The following is a 16,533-nucleotide window of genomic DNA, read 5'->3' on the forward strand; positions in this document are numbered from 1 at the left end:
AGCATGATTAGTCTTATTAATGGGAAGGAAAAGGAAGGATATACGGGTAATTAGGACTCAAGTGCTCTTCTCTGTGAGAGCAAATAACTCTTCCTGCAGCTAGAGTTGTATATATAATGAGCATGAAAAACGAATACTGGTATGAGAGACAAGAGAAAAAACACAAACACAGGTGAAGCAGCTTCATCAGTTGCTATTACAAGACCTCATCTCAACCTTTTCAACAGACTGGATTAAGCTGGATGCTAGCATGTACCTGATATAATGTGAATGTGAGTGTAGCTAATTAGGGATTCCAGAAAAATGCAAACTTCTGAAGATGACTTATAATGGGAGAAACTCTTGAAGACCATTCCTCAAAGTATACCATACTTTTTTGATGGCTGTGTAGCCTTAAGCAAGAGTTTTAACCAATTCAAGAACACATCCCCTAAAACTTTATCTCATTAGGGTCATCATGAATATTATGGGAGATAAGGCATACAAAGCAGTCAGACCAACATTTGGCACATAGTAATGTCTCCTCAAATATTACCTATAATCATCAAAGAGGTAGTTATAGTAAGCACTTATTTTCCAAACTTATTTGGTCTTTTTTTTTGCCCCAGGGCACTTAGGATTCTACAGAACTTGAAAAATGATCTAAACTCTAAAGTACACTCATACTAGCCAAACTCTATAAAATCACAGTTTGGGGCTTATTATTTGAAGTGAAAACTATTTCTACTCAATATTTAAAGACATTTGGGAGTAACTGAGAGAGAAAGGGGGAAAAGTTTGTTTGTTTCTTTAAATGAATTAAGAAGAGTAACTACCAGTCAAAATACATTAGAACAAAATCTCTATGACTTTCTAATTTATGCCCCAAAAATGCTATCAGCTTCACTGAGGCACAATGAATAATTGGTCACAGCTGCTCTGCAGTTATCAAACATGGGTCTATTTCCTTTTAAACCTGGTAGTGTAAAGTTCTTCACTAGACAATGGGGTTTGTATAAAGATTTCATTTATCTGCCCTATTATTTACCTCTTTTGGTTAAGTATTTTGTACTTAACATTTGTTTTATGACTAATGTTGAGTATATTACAGTGTATTACAATTAGGGGTTTTCAGTGGCTTTTTAAAAATTTCTAGTATATATACAAAAACAAAGAGTCTTTTCATAGAATATATTCTTTTGGTAGCTAACAAGGAGTTGAGTCATGGAGGGAAAACAGGAATAAGGCAACTGCTATTATGATTAGAGCACTCTAGGTTGTAGCACTCACTGAATATATATATACCTTTTTTAAAGCTATTTCAGCTAAAGAATGATGTGTTCTTTCCCTTGCTTATAAACATCCTAGTGGTGGTGGTATATTAAATAGCAAAACCTTAGTAGCAATTCATTTTCTTTTCAGCCAGACTAACTTGTTTCATTACATATCTTTACTGCAGCATTAAGAAGACATTTGCTGGATACTTTGGACAACATAAGAGCTAAAAGCAAGAATAATCAACCAATGGCACAATTGTTAATATTGTTCCACAAATGTCCTTTTCCCCTTCTCTTTTCCCTATTCCTTCTCCACTTCTCAATTTATACTACATTTCCACCTCAATTTCTCTTCCACACTCTTTTTTCTTGGGACCATGCCACATGCTCACCCATGATAGCAAATGAAACCCAAGGGAACTTCTTAACACCACGCAGAACTAATTCTATACCAAGAAAAAGGCACAGAATTGAGGGACTTTATTCCACAACATTCTTTAAATTGCATTATAGTGATCATAGGGTTCGGCAATTAAAAAGAGAAAAAATTCTAGAACCTTGCCTGTTATGTCTCTAGACACTGTCAAATGTCCCTGAGGAGGTCATATCCCCCAGCTGAGAACCACCATTAACCTATCAAATCTTTCCAGCCCATTTCTTCTTATTAATTCCTACGATCTAGGGCCCAACGTCTCTTCTAATTAAAACACCTCTAATTCCTTTAAACTTGCTATGCAGGATCTTTATTTCATATCCTCTTGACACTAATTAAAATCACTGCAGTATTTTGAAATGTTTTTAACAACATTGCTTAGAGCAGAACCTATAGACACCTGAACTAATTTACAACACACAGTCCAACAGAAATTTAATGTAAGCCACATTATGTAGTCTCAGGTATGGAATATTATTGGGTAACATAAGAGAAAACCTGGATGACCTTGGGCATGGTACTGACTTTCTGGAGGCATGATCCATGAAAGAAATAATAAGGCAGACTTCATTAAAATTAAAAACTCTGCTCTGTGAAAAACAATGTCAAGAAAATAAGAAGAGAAGTCGCAGACTAAGAAAAAATATATGTAAAAGACATGTCTGATAAAGGACTCATCCAAAAATATACAAAAAACTCAAAACTCAAAAATAAGAAAACAACCAACCTAATTAAAAAATGAGCCAAACACCTTAACAAACATCTTACCAGAAAAGATCTACAGATGGCAAATAAGCATATGAAAAGATGCTCCATATCACATGTCATCAGGGAAATGCAAATTAAAGCAACAATGAGATGCCACTAAGCACTTATTAGAATGGCCAAAATCCAGAACATGGACACTGGCAAATAGTGGCAGGGATGTAGAGCAATAGGAACTTTCATTCATTGCTGGTGAGAATGCAAAATGGTACAGCTACTTGGGAAAACAGTTTCTAATTTCATACAAAACTAAACATGCCCTACCATACAATCTACTAACCACAATCCTTGGTGTTTATCAAAAGGGGCTGAAAACTATGTCCACACAAAAAAAGTGCATGTGAATGTTTATAGCAACTTTATTCATAATTGCTAAAACCTGGAAGCAACCAAAATGTTCCTTTAGTAGGTAAATGGATAAACTGTGTTACATCTGAACAATGAAATATTCAGTGCTAAAAAGAATTAAGTTATTAAGCCATTAAAATATTTGGAGGAATGTTAAATGCATATCTGTACGTTAAGCCAATCTGAAAAGTCTACACACTGCATGATTCCCATGATATGACATTCTGGAAAAGGCAAAACCATAGAGGCAGTGAAAAGATCAGTGGTTGCTAGAGATTAAGGGGAGGAAAAAGGGATGAAAGATGGAGCACAGAAAATCTCTGAAGCAGTGAACAGTCTGTGTGATACTACAATGGTAGATATATGTCATTATACATCCGTCCGAACCACAGAATGTACACCACCTAATGCAGACCGTGGACTTTGGGTGACTAGGATGTGTCACTGTAGGTTCATCAATTAAAACAAATGTACCACTTTGGTGGGAGATACTAATACTGGAAAAGACTATGCATGTGGAGGTAAAAGGAAATCAGGTATCTCTGTACCTTCCTTTTGATTTTGCTGTGAACCTAAAAAATACTCATAATACAGGGAGGGAAGGTAGAAGTGTTAAGTGTGATAGGATTAAGAACAAATTATTTACAGTAAGCCAAACCATAGACAGTATAATCATGCACCACTTAAAGATGGGTTTTCATTCTGAGAAACACATCCTTAAGTGATTCCATCACTGGGCGAACATCATAGCGTGCACCAGACAAACCTAGATGGTACAGCTTACTATACACCCAGGCCACATGGTAGAGCCTACCGCTCCTAGGCTACAAGCCTGTATAGCATGCTACTGTACAAAACAACACAGGAGCAAATCAAGCACAAGAAAACGATGCAAACAAGAGACATGGTAAACATGAGGCATATGAGGCTGCTGCCAGCACAACAAGGCAGGCTGTTTCACAGCACAGCAAACATTTTTTTTAAATAAGTAGAAAAAGTATACTCTACAGCAGGGGTCCCCAAACTACGGCCCGCGGGCCGCATGCGGCCCCCGGAGGCCATTTATATGGCCCCCGTCGCACTTCCGGAAGGGGCACCTCTTTCATTGGTGGTCAGTGAGAGGAGCACATTGACCATCTCATTAGCCAAAAGCAGGCCCATAGTTCCCATTGAAATACTGGTCAGTTTGTTGATTTAAATTTATTTGTTCTTTATTTTAAATATTGTATTTGTTCCTGTTTTGCTTTTTTACTTTAAAATAAGATACGTGTAGTGTGCACAGGGATTTGTTCATAGTTTTTTTTATAGTCCGGCCCTCCAATGGTCTGAGGAACAGTGAACTGGCCCCCTGTGTAAAAAGTTTGGGGACCCCTGCTCTACAGTAATGATAAAAAGCATAGTAAATACATGTACCAGTAACACAGGGTCATTCATTATCATTATCAAGTACTGTGTACCACACATATTGTATGTGGTGTACTTTTATACAACTGGCAGTGCAGTAGGTTTGTTCACACCAGCATCGCCCCAAACATGTCAGTAGCGTATTGTGCTATCTATGACCTTATGAAGGCTATGACGTCGCTAGGTGATAGGAATTTCTCTTATCCGTTATAAACTTATGGAACCACCATCATACATGTTCCCTGCCCTTGAGCGAAACGTTATTACATGGCACATGACTGTATACTTATGTGAGCCTCTTACCTTCCATACTAGGGGAAGGGAAAGCAATCATCATTAGCACAGGAAGAATCATCACTCCATCTACCATTGTACAACTGTGGAGGAAAGAAAGAGATACAAGTAAGACAAAAAAGTTAACTGCGGGATTGCAAGTTAAATTAAGCATACCATTTTCAAATTGCCATTCAAGGCCTTTCTTACAAATCCCCCACACATATGTTGCCTTATTTCTTAGTGTATTTAAACATATACCCTTTATACGGATCTAAACAAAATCTTAAGAAGTTAATCAGAGGCACCTCCTGCTGGTGGCCCCTCTGAGATGACTTTTTCTGAGTCTACCCTCTTACAAAATACTCAAAGGGACAGGAAATGCTCGGCTATATTGGGCTAGGCATTACCAAAGGATTTTAGGTTTGAATTTTATCTTATCCTATCGAATTTGGAATTGACACTAAATTAAGAACTCTGAGAAATACAAATAGACTGTTCTTGTAATATGATAAAGGTTAAGTGACTGAATCATTCAAGCCAAATAACTATGTTTCAGCCTTACTTCTTCAAAGGAGAAAAAAAATAATCAAACCTACAACATATCCCTCATCTTTGGCGGAACAGTGCACTCCATATTAATCTCAAATTTAACAGGATAGACACAACCAAGACAGGAAGAAATCGTGTAAATGTGTAATATATGAAACTATACCTGAAAAAAAATACGATGCCTGACAAAAATTTCAAGTTGACAATGCCCTGAAACTACACGGGAAAAGCTCAATTTTATGGCTGAAAAGACTACAAGAGAGAACTTTTCCGTTTGCATAAATCTTGAAAAGTTTCAGGAATACGGTAACAGTTTGGTTATACAAATTCGTTATTACAAGAAATAGTTTCAAAATTAAACCTTTGTCTAGTTGTGACTTTTCTGGGTGGTAAAAGAAAAAAGAAAACTGGTAAAGTTCTTTAATAGTGCAGCTTCAAAGCAAAGAGCAAAAGACCATTGCCATGAAAACAGCTTAGAATGGACACCTTTTGATTCATCTTCAGATCAAATTGTGAGGTTGGCAGTCCAACTGTTCATTCCCACATCCCCACTTTATCTTACCAGGCCTCATTTCCAGTTGTTTAAGATTGTATTTCAGCCTATCCCTTCTCTAATGACAAGATGAGGAAGGGGGGTAAAAAGATTTTTTTTTAATGAACCTTCCTTTTATATACTGCTCACAAAAATTAGAGGATATTTTATTGCTTCATATTCATTTTGAAATATCCCCTAATTTTTGTGGGCAGTGTATTTTTAAAAGAACATGAAACTTGAGTGAGCCCTTCTTACTGCTGCTGTTATTATTTCCAGCCCCATAGATCCTGTCTATAGTGAGCCTCTATTTGGGACACAGAAACTACCTCACCATGGCCCCCGGGGCCCTCACAACCAGATGCGGACTCCAATACTATCTCTCCTTGTGCCTTTGAACATGAACACAGTGTTGGTTTCATCTGCCTCAAATGCCCTAAGCCTCCTCCTCCACCCCTTTCCTACCCACTGCCTCTTCCTGTTATTTATGATGTAGTTCAAAAGGCAAATACTGGGTGAAACACCTCTCCATCAGCAATGATTCAAACCCCACCCCCAGCACTGGTCTAACCCCACCCAGAACCAATTATTTTCTGTGTCAGTCTCCAACACTAGTCTGCTTGTCCCCAAAAGGGGTACATGTATGCAATGGTCATGCAAGACAATTCATTGACTTATGAGATAAATATACAAAAAAAAATTTGGGGGGGGGTTGTATTTTTCCAAAGTGAGAAGTGGGGGGGCGGCAGACAGATTGACTCCTGCATGTGCCCGACCGGGATCCACCCGGCATGCCCATCAGGGGGCGATGTTCAGCCCATCTGAGGCATTGCTCTGCTGCACCCAGAGCCATTCTAGCACCTAAGGTGGAGGCCATGGAACCATCCTCAGTGCCTGGGCCAACTTGGCTCCCATGGAACCTTGGCTGCGGGGGGAGGGAGGGAGAGAGAGAGAGAGAGAGAGAGAGAGAGAGAGAGAGAGAGAGAAAGGAGAGGGGGAAGGGTAGAGAAGCAGATGGGCGCTTCTCCTGTGTGCCCTGGCTGGGAATCGAACCCGGTATTCCTGCACGCTAGGCCGACGCTCTACCACTGAGCCAACTGGCCAGGGCAAATATACAAAAATTTTATCTTACAAAAAATGTTTTCCTCTAATAAAGCCATAAATAACTTGAGCCTTTGTTTGGTCTCTGCCTCACTTCCTTATGACAGTCCAGTATAAGAAGATCTTTTAGAAAGAATGGGAGATATAATATGAACATATGAAGAGTACACCCATGTACTATACTCCTTAGGACCCATTTAATAGAAATTACAGATGGTATTGACTAATGATAATGAAATGAGCCCTCCTACAACTACAAAAGTTCTAAAATCATTAAAGAAATTACAGATTAATATGTTGTTAATGAATGCACCAGAGAAAAGTAAGAAAATGTGGATCTGATTTTCCTATTCCTAGTGGTCCTTTGTTAATCAGTTACTAGGAAAAAAGCAAATAAAATTCAGTTGAATCTGACATGAAGAAGGTTCCCCAATTTCAAAATTAAAAAATACTTGAAAAGTTGATTTGCATCCAGTATTATAAACAATAAACATTATCCAGAGTGATTTGAGACTTTTGTTAATGATGTCATTGCCATTAGTAGTTCCTTAAATACTTTATCTTTAATCTTTTTTAAATTTCTATTTTATGTTTTGTAATACAGTTTTTTTGTTTGTTTGTTTTCTGTTGTTTTTTTTTTTGTATTTTTCCGAAGCTGGAAATGGGAAGGCAGTCAGAAAAGACTCCCGCATGCGCCCGACCGGAATCCACCCGGCATGCCCACCAGGGGGCGATGCTCTGCCCATCTTGGGGCGTCGCTCTGCCGCAATCGGAGCCATTCTAGCACCTGAGGCAGAGGCCAAGAGCCATCCTCAGCGCCCAGGGAACTTTGCTCCAATGGAGCCTTGGTTGCGGGAGGGGAAGAGAGAGAGAGAGAGGAAGGAGAGGGGGAGGGGTGGAGAAGCAGATGGGCGCTTCTCCGGTGTGCCCTGGCCAGGAATCAAACCCGGGACTCCTGCACACCAGGCCGACGCTCTACCACTGAGCCAACCGGCCAGACTCAGAAATAACATATATTGTGGGTGCACGTTCAATTTTTTTTTTTTTTTTTTTAGCGAGAGAGACAGAGAGGACAGACAGACAGGAAAGAGAGAAATGAAAAGCATCAATTCTTTGTTGCCACACCTTGGTTGTCCATTGATTGCTTTCTCATATGTGTTTGACCTCCCAGGGCCTAGCTACAGCAGTGCAAGTGACCCCTTGCTCAAGCCAGCAACCTTGGGTTCAAGCCAGCGACCTTGGGCTTCAACCCAGACATATCTGGGCTCAAGCCAACGACCATGGGGTCATGTCTATGATCCTGTGCTCAAGCCGGCAACCTAGGGGATCTGAACCTGGGTCCTCTGTGACTTAGTCTGATGCTCTATCTATTGCACCACTGCCTGGTCAGGCCCCCAAAATTTTTTAACCAATGGGACTGGTTATCAGAATCTTCTGAAAACTACTGGATTATCTCAGTCTTGTCTCTGAATTCTCGTTCTTCCTTCCCTCCTTCCACAACTACTGAGACTACCATGTATGAGACACCAGAAACTTAGAGTAATAATAATAAAACATGGTCCTTACTAACATTAAGCTTGCTGTCTATGGCGGTGATCAAATAATTATTGTAAGGTGGGTGGATAATGGGGGACGGTCACGTGGGGAACCCAGGCCCGCGAACTTTAGCTAGGACCACCCACAACCAAGAGCGCCAAAAAGAAGCTTCGCAGGAACCCTTTGGAAAAAAGCGACCATCTGCCAACCAGTGAGATTTCACCACGTCATATTAGCTTGACTTCCCTAGAGGGACCCCTTTAAATATCTCCCACACAGTTTAATCCTTGTGACTTCCCTGGCCTCCATCTTTCCTCGGGGCCAGGGGACCTCGATGGACGGGATGCGTGCTCTGTATTCAATAAAGCCTTTTACTATTCCACACTTCGTGGCTCTGGCCCCTTCCTTCCTTCTCAGCGGGGAAAAATACCTTACAATTATCCAAAAGACTGCATAATTAAAAATTGAATTAAATATTAGAAAAAAAAATGGTTAAACAAAACTGTTAACAAAACAGCTTCAGATTTCCTGAAGGGTGGTGGAGCTTCCCTGAAGAAGTTATATCTTAAGAAGAACCAGAAAGATGACTAGGAGATACTAGAAAAACGATAAGCTTGTGTGAGTGTATGTGAGTGAGTGAGTGTGAGTGGGTGGGTGAGTAGGTGAGTGTGTGTGTAACACCCTGTGGTGGAGACAGTGTAGCACTTAAGGAAAAAAGATACAACTTCTCAGTTTCCATAAAAGGCCTGTAGCCAGGGCAAGCAAGGTGTGTCCTCAGGACTTAAGACATATTCAGAATTTACAAACAAACAAAAACCAGCAGGCTGAATTATAAAGAAAGAGGAGAAACCTCAAGAAGGCTGGAGAGGTAGGCCAGGGTCAGAACCTCAGGAAGACATGGTAAGCCCCAGCAAGCCGCCCACTCGCCGCTTTACACCCATTGCCCTCAAGGTCCCTCACCTGAGGTCTCACAGCAGGCCCCCCACAACCCTGTTCTCCCAGCCACTGCAAGCAGCCGGCTTCCCGACTAGCCAGGCCTTCGAATAGAAGACACTCCCCATGACCGGGCCCTTCTTTCAGGATCCAACCCAGTAAATTCCTACTCATCCTTCAAGTCTTAACTTAAATGTTGCTTCCTTCTAGAAGCTTGCCTAAATCCTCATATGCCCTCATTACACTCTTATACAGCCACTTTAATTTCCATTCACAGCACTTACCATAATTAATAATTATCTATTTACACCTGTGTGCTTTTGAACATCTGTTTGCCTCACTAGACTGTAAACTCGATGGCAGCAAAACGTATATAGTCCATTTTGTTCACTGCTACCAGAGTCAAGTAGGTGCATATTTAATACACGTTGAATTTCAATTTCCTAAGAGTTCATCAGCTCAATTTAAGTTTAACTTCTGAAGACATAGCAGTCTCTTCCAGCCCTATCCTACACACAAATACACACACACCTGCAAAGAAATGGCAGGATTGGGACACTGATCGTATCTGTAACAGTAATCTGTAGAATTTCGTTCAGATAATAGTAAAAGTTAATAAGCTTCAAGTTTCAAAATCAAGACTCCTTTCACTAGTAAAAATAAAATCCAAAAGACAATCACATTGACATTTTTTCCTGTCACAACCAAGAAAAGCCCACGCACTAAAATATCCCTTAACAGATCATAACTGTACAAGTAAAATTAAAATACTAATTTAGGCTCATGAACAGAAAACAGGAAAGAGTTATAAATTCAGTCCCCCAAACTAATCTACTGTTTATAGATAGCTCAAAATCCGCCAAAAATCTTTGGGGAAAAACCATCAGCATCACTTCCTAATTGCCATTTTGTTCAGTATCTGGAGTGCTCTGCTGACCCGTTCATTAAGCTATTAAACATGGTGCTTCCAAAAGGAGGGGGCGGGGGGAGGACGCAGAAAGGAGAATATTCTGGAATAAATGTCCTCATCATGTTTTAATTATTAAAAAATATCACTGTGTTCACATCCCAACTTTAAGCCCCAAGGATCTATTTCTAACTTTAAAATATACTAAAAAGAAAATACTGTCTTTAAAAGTAAGTTTTCCATTCCTCTGCTGTCAAGTATTTTTGGCTAAGGAGTTTCAGATGTGGGTTGGCAAAAAAGAGGTAGTGGTAGTGGAAAAAGAGAGCGGCAATAATTCAACAGTTCAGGGATGCCCTACTACAGTGTTTCTCAAACTTCCTGTCTCAGAATCTTTTTATACTCTTTAGAAGTACTGAGGCCCCTATATGCAGCTTGTCTCTGTGGGCTATATCTAACAACATTTACAGAAATTAAAGAATCTTTTAAAATATTGCATTCCTTTAACCCCGCCCCCAAATATATACATATATATAGTGAGGAAGGTGGCATTGTTTTACTCTTCTGCAAATCTCTATAATGTTTGGCTTAGTAGAAAGAAGCTGGACTCTCATATATGATTCTACATTCACTCTGTTATAACGTGTATTGGTTGAAGTACATAGAACAAATCCAGCCTTGAACACATGTGTCATTGGAAAAAGGAGGACCTCATGGAACCCTTGAGAAAGCTGTGGAAACTCCATTGGACCACACTTTGAGAGCCATCAACTTATTCCTTATGACCAGCCCTTCTCTCATACAGGTACCTAGATGGTACCAGATATTTTAGGCTGAGCATTTACCCACTACCTGACAAAAACGCTCCTGTTTCACAGGTGTAGGAATCTCATTAGCCTCCCTAACATCAAGGAAGTCAACAAAACCTATGATCACGGAAGAAGGCATTACATTATTTTTTAATGTAGGAATTATATTTTATGTACACAATTAAATATTTTTTCAAATGAGACACAAACCTCTGATAAGAAGATCCTCAACTGCTCATTTTATTTAGGTTCAACCAATCCTTATGTAATGTTCTAAGGCCAAAATCCCTAACTAAAAAATTATGAGCTACTGGGGATTACAGAGTATTATCTGAAGAGTTCAGACATGAACTTTTTGCCTGCAGTATACACCATCTCCTTTCTGTTCTCAGATAAAGTCCTTTATCCCTACTACCTGATCTTAGTACTTCAGTCATAAAGACATTCCGACTTAACTAAGGTACCCTCTTTCAGTCAGTGCCATCTCTTACAATGTCTCAGGACTACACTCTTGAGATAGAGTATTCCCATGACATTCTATTAAAAACAGGCATATCACCAGGGCAGAACAAAACGGCTTTCCAAATCCCATGGTACTTTTCAAACTCCATTTATAAATCAGACTGATAGCCAGTTAAAGAGCTAGCATTTTGCTCAATTTTAACATGTGTGGGCTTGAGACCAAGTTTGGCACTTCTTTTGCTCAGCACAATTTTACAGCTGAATAAAGCCAGATATATATTGCAATACATTACCCCCACCCCCCAAAAAATCACAAAGTGCTTTGATATTGGTCATAAAATAATTCAGAGTATAATGTACTTCTATAGTCAGCTTTTAGAACTCATATTAAGCAATCTAGTTGATAATCTACTATAATAATAAAGGCTATTTCTAGGCCCTGGCTGGTCTGCTCAGTGGTAGAGCATCGGCCAGGTATGTGGAAGTCCCAGATTCGATTCCCAACCAGGGCACACAAGAGAAGCACCCATCTACTTCTCCACCCTCCCCCCCTCCTTTCTCTCTAACTCTCTCTTCCCCTCCTGCAGCCAAGGCTCCATTGAAGCAAAGTTGGTGGGAGCCCTGAGGATGGCATTGTGGCCTCCACCTCAGGTGCTAGGCAACAGAGCAATGCCCCAGATGGGCAGAGCATTGCCCCCTGGTGGGCATACAGAGTGGATCCTGGTGGGGTGCATGCGGGAGTCTCTCTGCCTCCCTGCTTCTCACTTTAGGGAAAAAAAAGAAAAGAATAAGGGCTATTTCTAAAACCTAGACTTATGAACAGAATACAGCTTGTTACCTGTAATACTGAAGATGAAGAGAAAATTGTAAAATGAACCCTATGATTCTTACCCAACATAAATTCTACAAAATGTTAGTTTGTCAGGACTGGTGACTTAAACTCATTTGGTTTGTCCATTTGGTCAACATATAATTTACTTGGCACCTACTTGTTCAATAAGGACTTTCTTGATACTCTACTCAATCTAATTTCTAGCAGTATCCAAGTTAGAAAGAATTCTGAAAGACAGGCTGTACATTCAGCCATCCATATTTTGAATGACACCATCCAGATGAAGTCCTTCACTAACCACTGGTGGGAGCTGTCACTACTCTTCCATGACAGGTTTTTCATTATATCTCTTTACACAGTCTATGCCAGGGGTTGGGAACCTCTGGCTCGTGAGCCAAATGTGGCTCTTTTGATGGCTGCATCTGGCTCGCAGACAAATCTTTAATAAAAAAAATAATAACGTTAAAAATATAAAACATTCTCATGTATTACAATCCATTCATTTCCTACCACTCATGTTCATGGTTGCAGGTGGCTGGAGCCAATCACAGCTGTCCTCCGGGACAACACCAAATTTTTATTGGATAATGCGTAACGTACACGGGTCATTGTATGGCTCTCACAGAATTACATTTTAAAATATGTGGCGTTCATGGCTCTCTCAGCCAAAAAGATTCCTGACCCCTGGTCTATGCGATATTTTCAATAAGGGGGAAAATCCTCACTTCCTTTCAAATAAAGGGGAGAGGCAAACCAGAAAAAAAAATTTCAGTAATTTTGTCAAAATTGTATCATTATCACCGTAACAGTAGTGGTACTTACTACTCAGACAGGCACTATGTTTGGGGATCACGTGTACTATCTCATTCAACCTCTCCCCAAAACACACTAAATAAATATTCACCCCATTTTACAGGTAAGAAAACCTGTAAAATTCTCAAGGGGCAGGTAGGAGTAATCAGAGTTTAGCTCTTCACCCCAACTTTCACTCCTTCATTCTCGCAACCTTCATTGAACCAGTCAGCAGAGTGTAGCTGCTTCTGTCATCCTTAACATTTTAACCACGCCTCAACATACTCCACGCTTCAACCATCTGGGTTTTCATCTTAGAAAACAATCTTTACTCATGGTTATTTGGGCCACTTTTCAATCATGCCCTTTTTCCATTTCTCTAAATTCAAGATTAATTTCATTTGCTCTGTAACCTCAGATTTTTTTCTCCCTGCCCCTGAAAAAAAAAAAAATCTTAATAAGGGGGGGAAAATAAGCCAACTTGACAGTATATGAAGTGATTTCTGTCTCACATTCCCCGGCCCCACGTTTCAGTGTTCCTGTAACTCACATCTCAAAATCAAAACAAATAATTAGTGTAAGTCAGGCACATTTTGGGACAAAGTTAGACCCAGTAAGACAAATTCTAGACATAAAACGTTGAGGTAAAGTATACTTACAACAACCACCTCCAAGTGGGACAAAAATCTGCCATTATGTGAGAACAGTTAATGCCTCTTCTATGCTCAAAAAGCAGAGAGAGAAACCATGGACAGCTTGCTAAAAACTACCTGGGCCTTAAGAGGGGTGAAAATGACATGGGCTGTCAGTTATAGCTGCAAAGAAAGGCTAAACCAAAGCCATCATACCATATAAGTTAAGTCAGGGTCTTTTCTCCAGTTCACAAATGACCTGTGAAATATTTTTAACACCACACTCTGTCTGAACTGGCAATGTGCAAGTTGCCAGGGCTTGGTTTTATATAGACTTCACTGCTGCTGGAGGGTTTCTGGTGGGTGTTACTTTCAGAATATTAGCATGTAATTTGATCTTTCGTGATAGATGAATACAAATAGCTTCTTGGACAAGTCCTGCAGAATTGAAACCCAGCCCCTGGATCAGTTCATCCTGTAGTTAGGGGAAATAATTACAGAGTATTTCAGGAAAGAAAGGGTTTTGACTGAAAGAGTTACACTACAAACATTCCAGCTGTAACAGATGGACCCAAGATATGGTTTGGAAAGGAGGGGAAAGACCAATTTAATCCCCTAAAGGGTGGGGGAGGATCAGGCTTAAGTGAATGAAAAAAAGTGAAAGGTTTCAGTTAGGCTACCATGTAAGGACTAACAAATCACCAGGAAATTTGTTTTTAATTGTCTACACAGAATGGTATTCACTTGATTACAATACTACCAGAAACACAGATAATAATTACTCTAAGCTGAGATGCCAAAGTTTTGGTCACCCACTTTGTGCCTTACTGGTATCTCAAGACCAGGTTTGATTTCAACACGCCTGCCTACATGGAAACTGTCCCTCATTTCCACTTCATTCCCTCTGTATCAAATAGCCACAGCTCTCCTGCTTTGTTTCAACTGATAGGACCCCACATCTCCCAGCTGTTTCGTTACAGTTTCTGAAGCAGCTCGTGGCTCACTCCTTGCCTTACAGTTTACAAACTCTGACAGGAACTTTTTTTTTTAACCTACTGATAGAAAAGAGCCTGTTATTCTCTCCAACAAAACTCTTAGACATGTAACTGTGGAGTCTATTTAAACCCCACCTCCTACCTCAGTGCTCAGTGAGGAGCGATCTCAGCGGGCTAGCTCATGGCTAACTATGCCTGAGCTTTCCCACGGAACCGAACAGCACAGCCCTCCCTGCCCATCCCTCCCAGTCCCAGACGAGGGGTGTTTCAGGCACCGGCGCCTGACACACTGTCCCAATCCTAGCTGCTGTGATTAACCTATCCAATCCTAGCTGCTGTGATTAACCTATCACAATTTGAAGAAGGGTGAATATGAAAGGGATGTCAGCACCAGGAAGATACTTCCCCCCACCCCCCGCCATCCCCCTCCTTTTTTAAAAAATGGAAGACACTACAGCATACTTCTGCGGAGGTGAGGAAAAGCACCCTTTATACACCAGCCTAAAGACAGCCTTCCTTCTCATCCGCGCTCCACTTCCACACGCCAACCACTCCCGTCTCAGACCCCCGCATCCCTGCACTCTGTTTCCCTGCCGTACCTTCTTCAAAGCACTTCATACTGTGTGAATTGCATAGCTTATTTGCCGATTTCTATGATGTTTCCCCTCCCCCACCCCATCTTGCCCCATGCACCAAAATAAAAGCAGCACAGGAGTGAGAACCCTGCCCAGCGTGTGCCTACATACCCAAGCCCGGCACATAGCAGGCACCCAATATAAATTAAGACACCTTCAGTTTCACTTCTTCGTCTGCGCTACACTTTGGTTTGGGTAGGGAGAGGACGGGAAGGCTTAAGGTATTTTGTCCAGCCTGGCAGGGACAGGGGTGGGGGGTTGCTCTATGTCCTCAATTTAGTATAGCAGCAACCAGGCATTTGAGATAAATTAAAAGGTATCACTTGTTACTTGGATTTCAGTTTTCAAGGGTGTCATCTAAGAGAAACAGCCAAACAAAAAGACGGCTGGCAGACTCCGGGCACACCAGACAACTCCCTGGTGGACAGGGTCCCATTTGGAAAGGGCTCTGTGGATCTCTAGTTACAGACACCAGCTGATTCTCCCAGAGCCATCCCCAGTGACCTCTGAGACAGCTTCTGTAGCTTGAAAATATATCTCCTACAAGTCAGAAATTGACACATTATCTCCCCTGCCCCCAGCCTTCTAACAGTTATTGACGTCCTTTGGAAAGCCATGCTTCCATGCCTATTAATAACCTTCAGAAAGAACCCTGAGGAAGTGTCAAGAGAAAAATATATCTGGCTGATGGAAGCCAAAGACTCAATCCGAGGTTATAATCAGCAATTAATGTATTTGAAGAAAAAGAAAGTTGTAACATCTTCTATATCGCGTGTTCTCTGTTCAGGAGGCTTTAAACAAAATAATCAGAATTCAAAGAATGCTGAGTCACGAACACTAGTCTTTATAGAAAGGAACTCTTTTAAAGACTCTTTAGATATTTAACTAGAGCAGCACCAGCTCCTAACTTTATCTGAACAGCAATAATCCCAGGGAATTTTGCCTACCCAGCTACCATTAAACCTTTATAGTTATTTACACCTTAATAAAGTTTCTCCAGGTGACATCTTAAATGGCAACCAAATCAATCTACTATAACATAATGGAATACTAATTAACATTAATCTGTAAAAAACTTTTCATAGTGGTTTTTCTCCTCTCCCCTCCCCCAACTAGAATGTGATTAATGGAATTCTCTTACAACGTAGCTTGAAATATGCTTTTGCCAGTCAAGCAGCTAAAGCAGAATCAGATCATTGTGGTGTGACTCAACAAATGCACAGCTGTTCATTTAAATATATCCATCAAAAGTATAAATATGATCGTGAGAAAGAAAACGAGCCGTGTACACAGGATCAGCGCACAGTTGAATGGCTGGCACTGAAGTAACCACAACAGA

The 16,533-nt window shown here is 40.5% G+C and overlaps 1 protein-coding gene across 2 annotated transcripts in view; it reads right to left on the minus strand.

Moving 5' to 3' along the window:
• Positions 1–16,533, minus strand: part of ACVR1 (activin A receptor type 1) — a 131,807-nt gene that overhangs the window by 53,411 nt on the left and 61,863 nt on the right. For both annotated transcript variants that reach the window (XM_066345083.1, XM_066345084.1), the window contains exon 4: positions 4,510–4,583. In XM_066345083.1, coding sequence (XP_066201180.1) covers positions 4,510–4,576 — 67 coding nt within the window. In that variant the 5' untranslated portion in view covers positions 4,577–4,583. The remainder of the gene's footprint in view (positions 1–4,509; positions 4,584–16,533) is intronic.

The sequence above is a fragment of the Saccopteryx leptura genome, chromosome 7 (genome assembly GCF_036850995.1).
Source record: "Saccopteryx leptura isolate mSacLep1 chromosome 7, mSacLep1_pri_phased_curated, whole genome shotgun sequence".
NCBI lineage: Eukaryota > Metazoa > Chordata > Mammalia > Chiroptera > Emballonuridae > Saccopteryx > Saccopteryx leptura.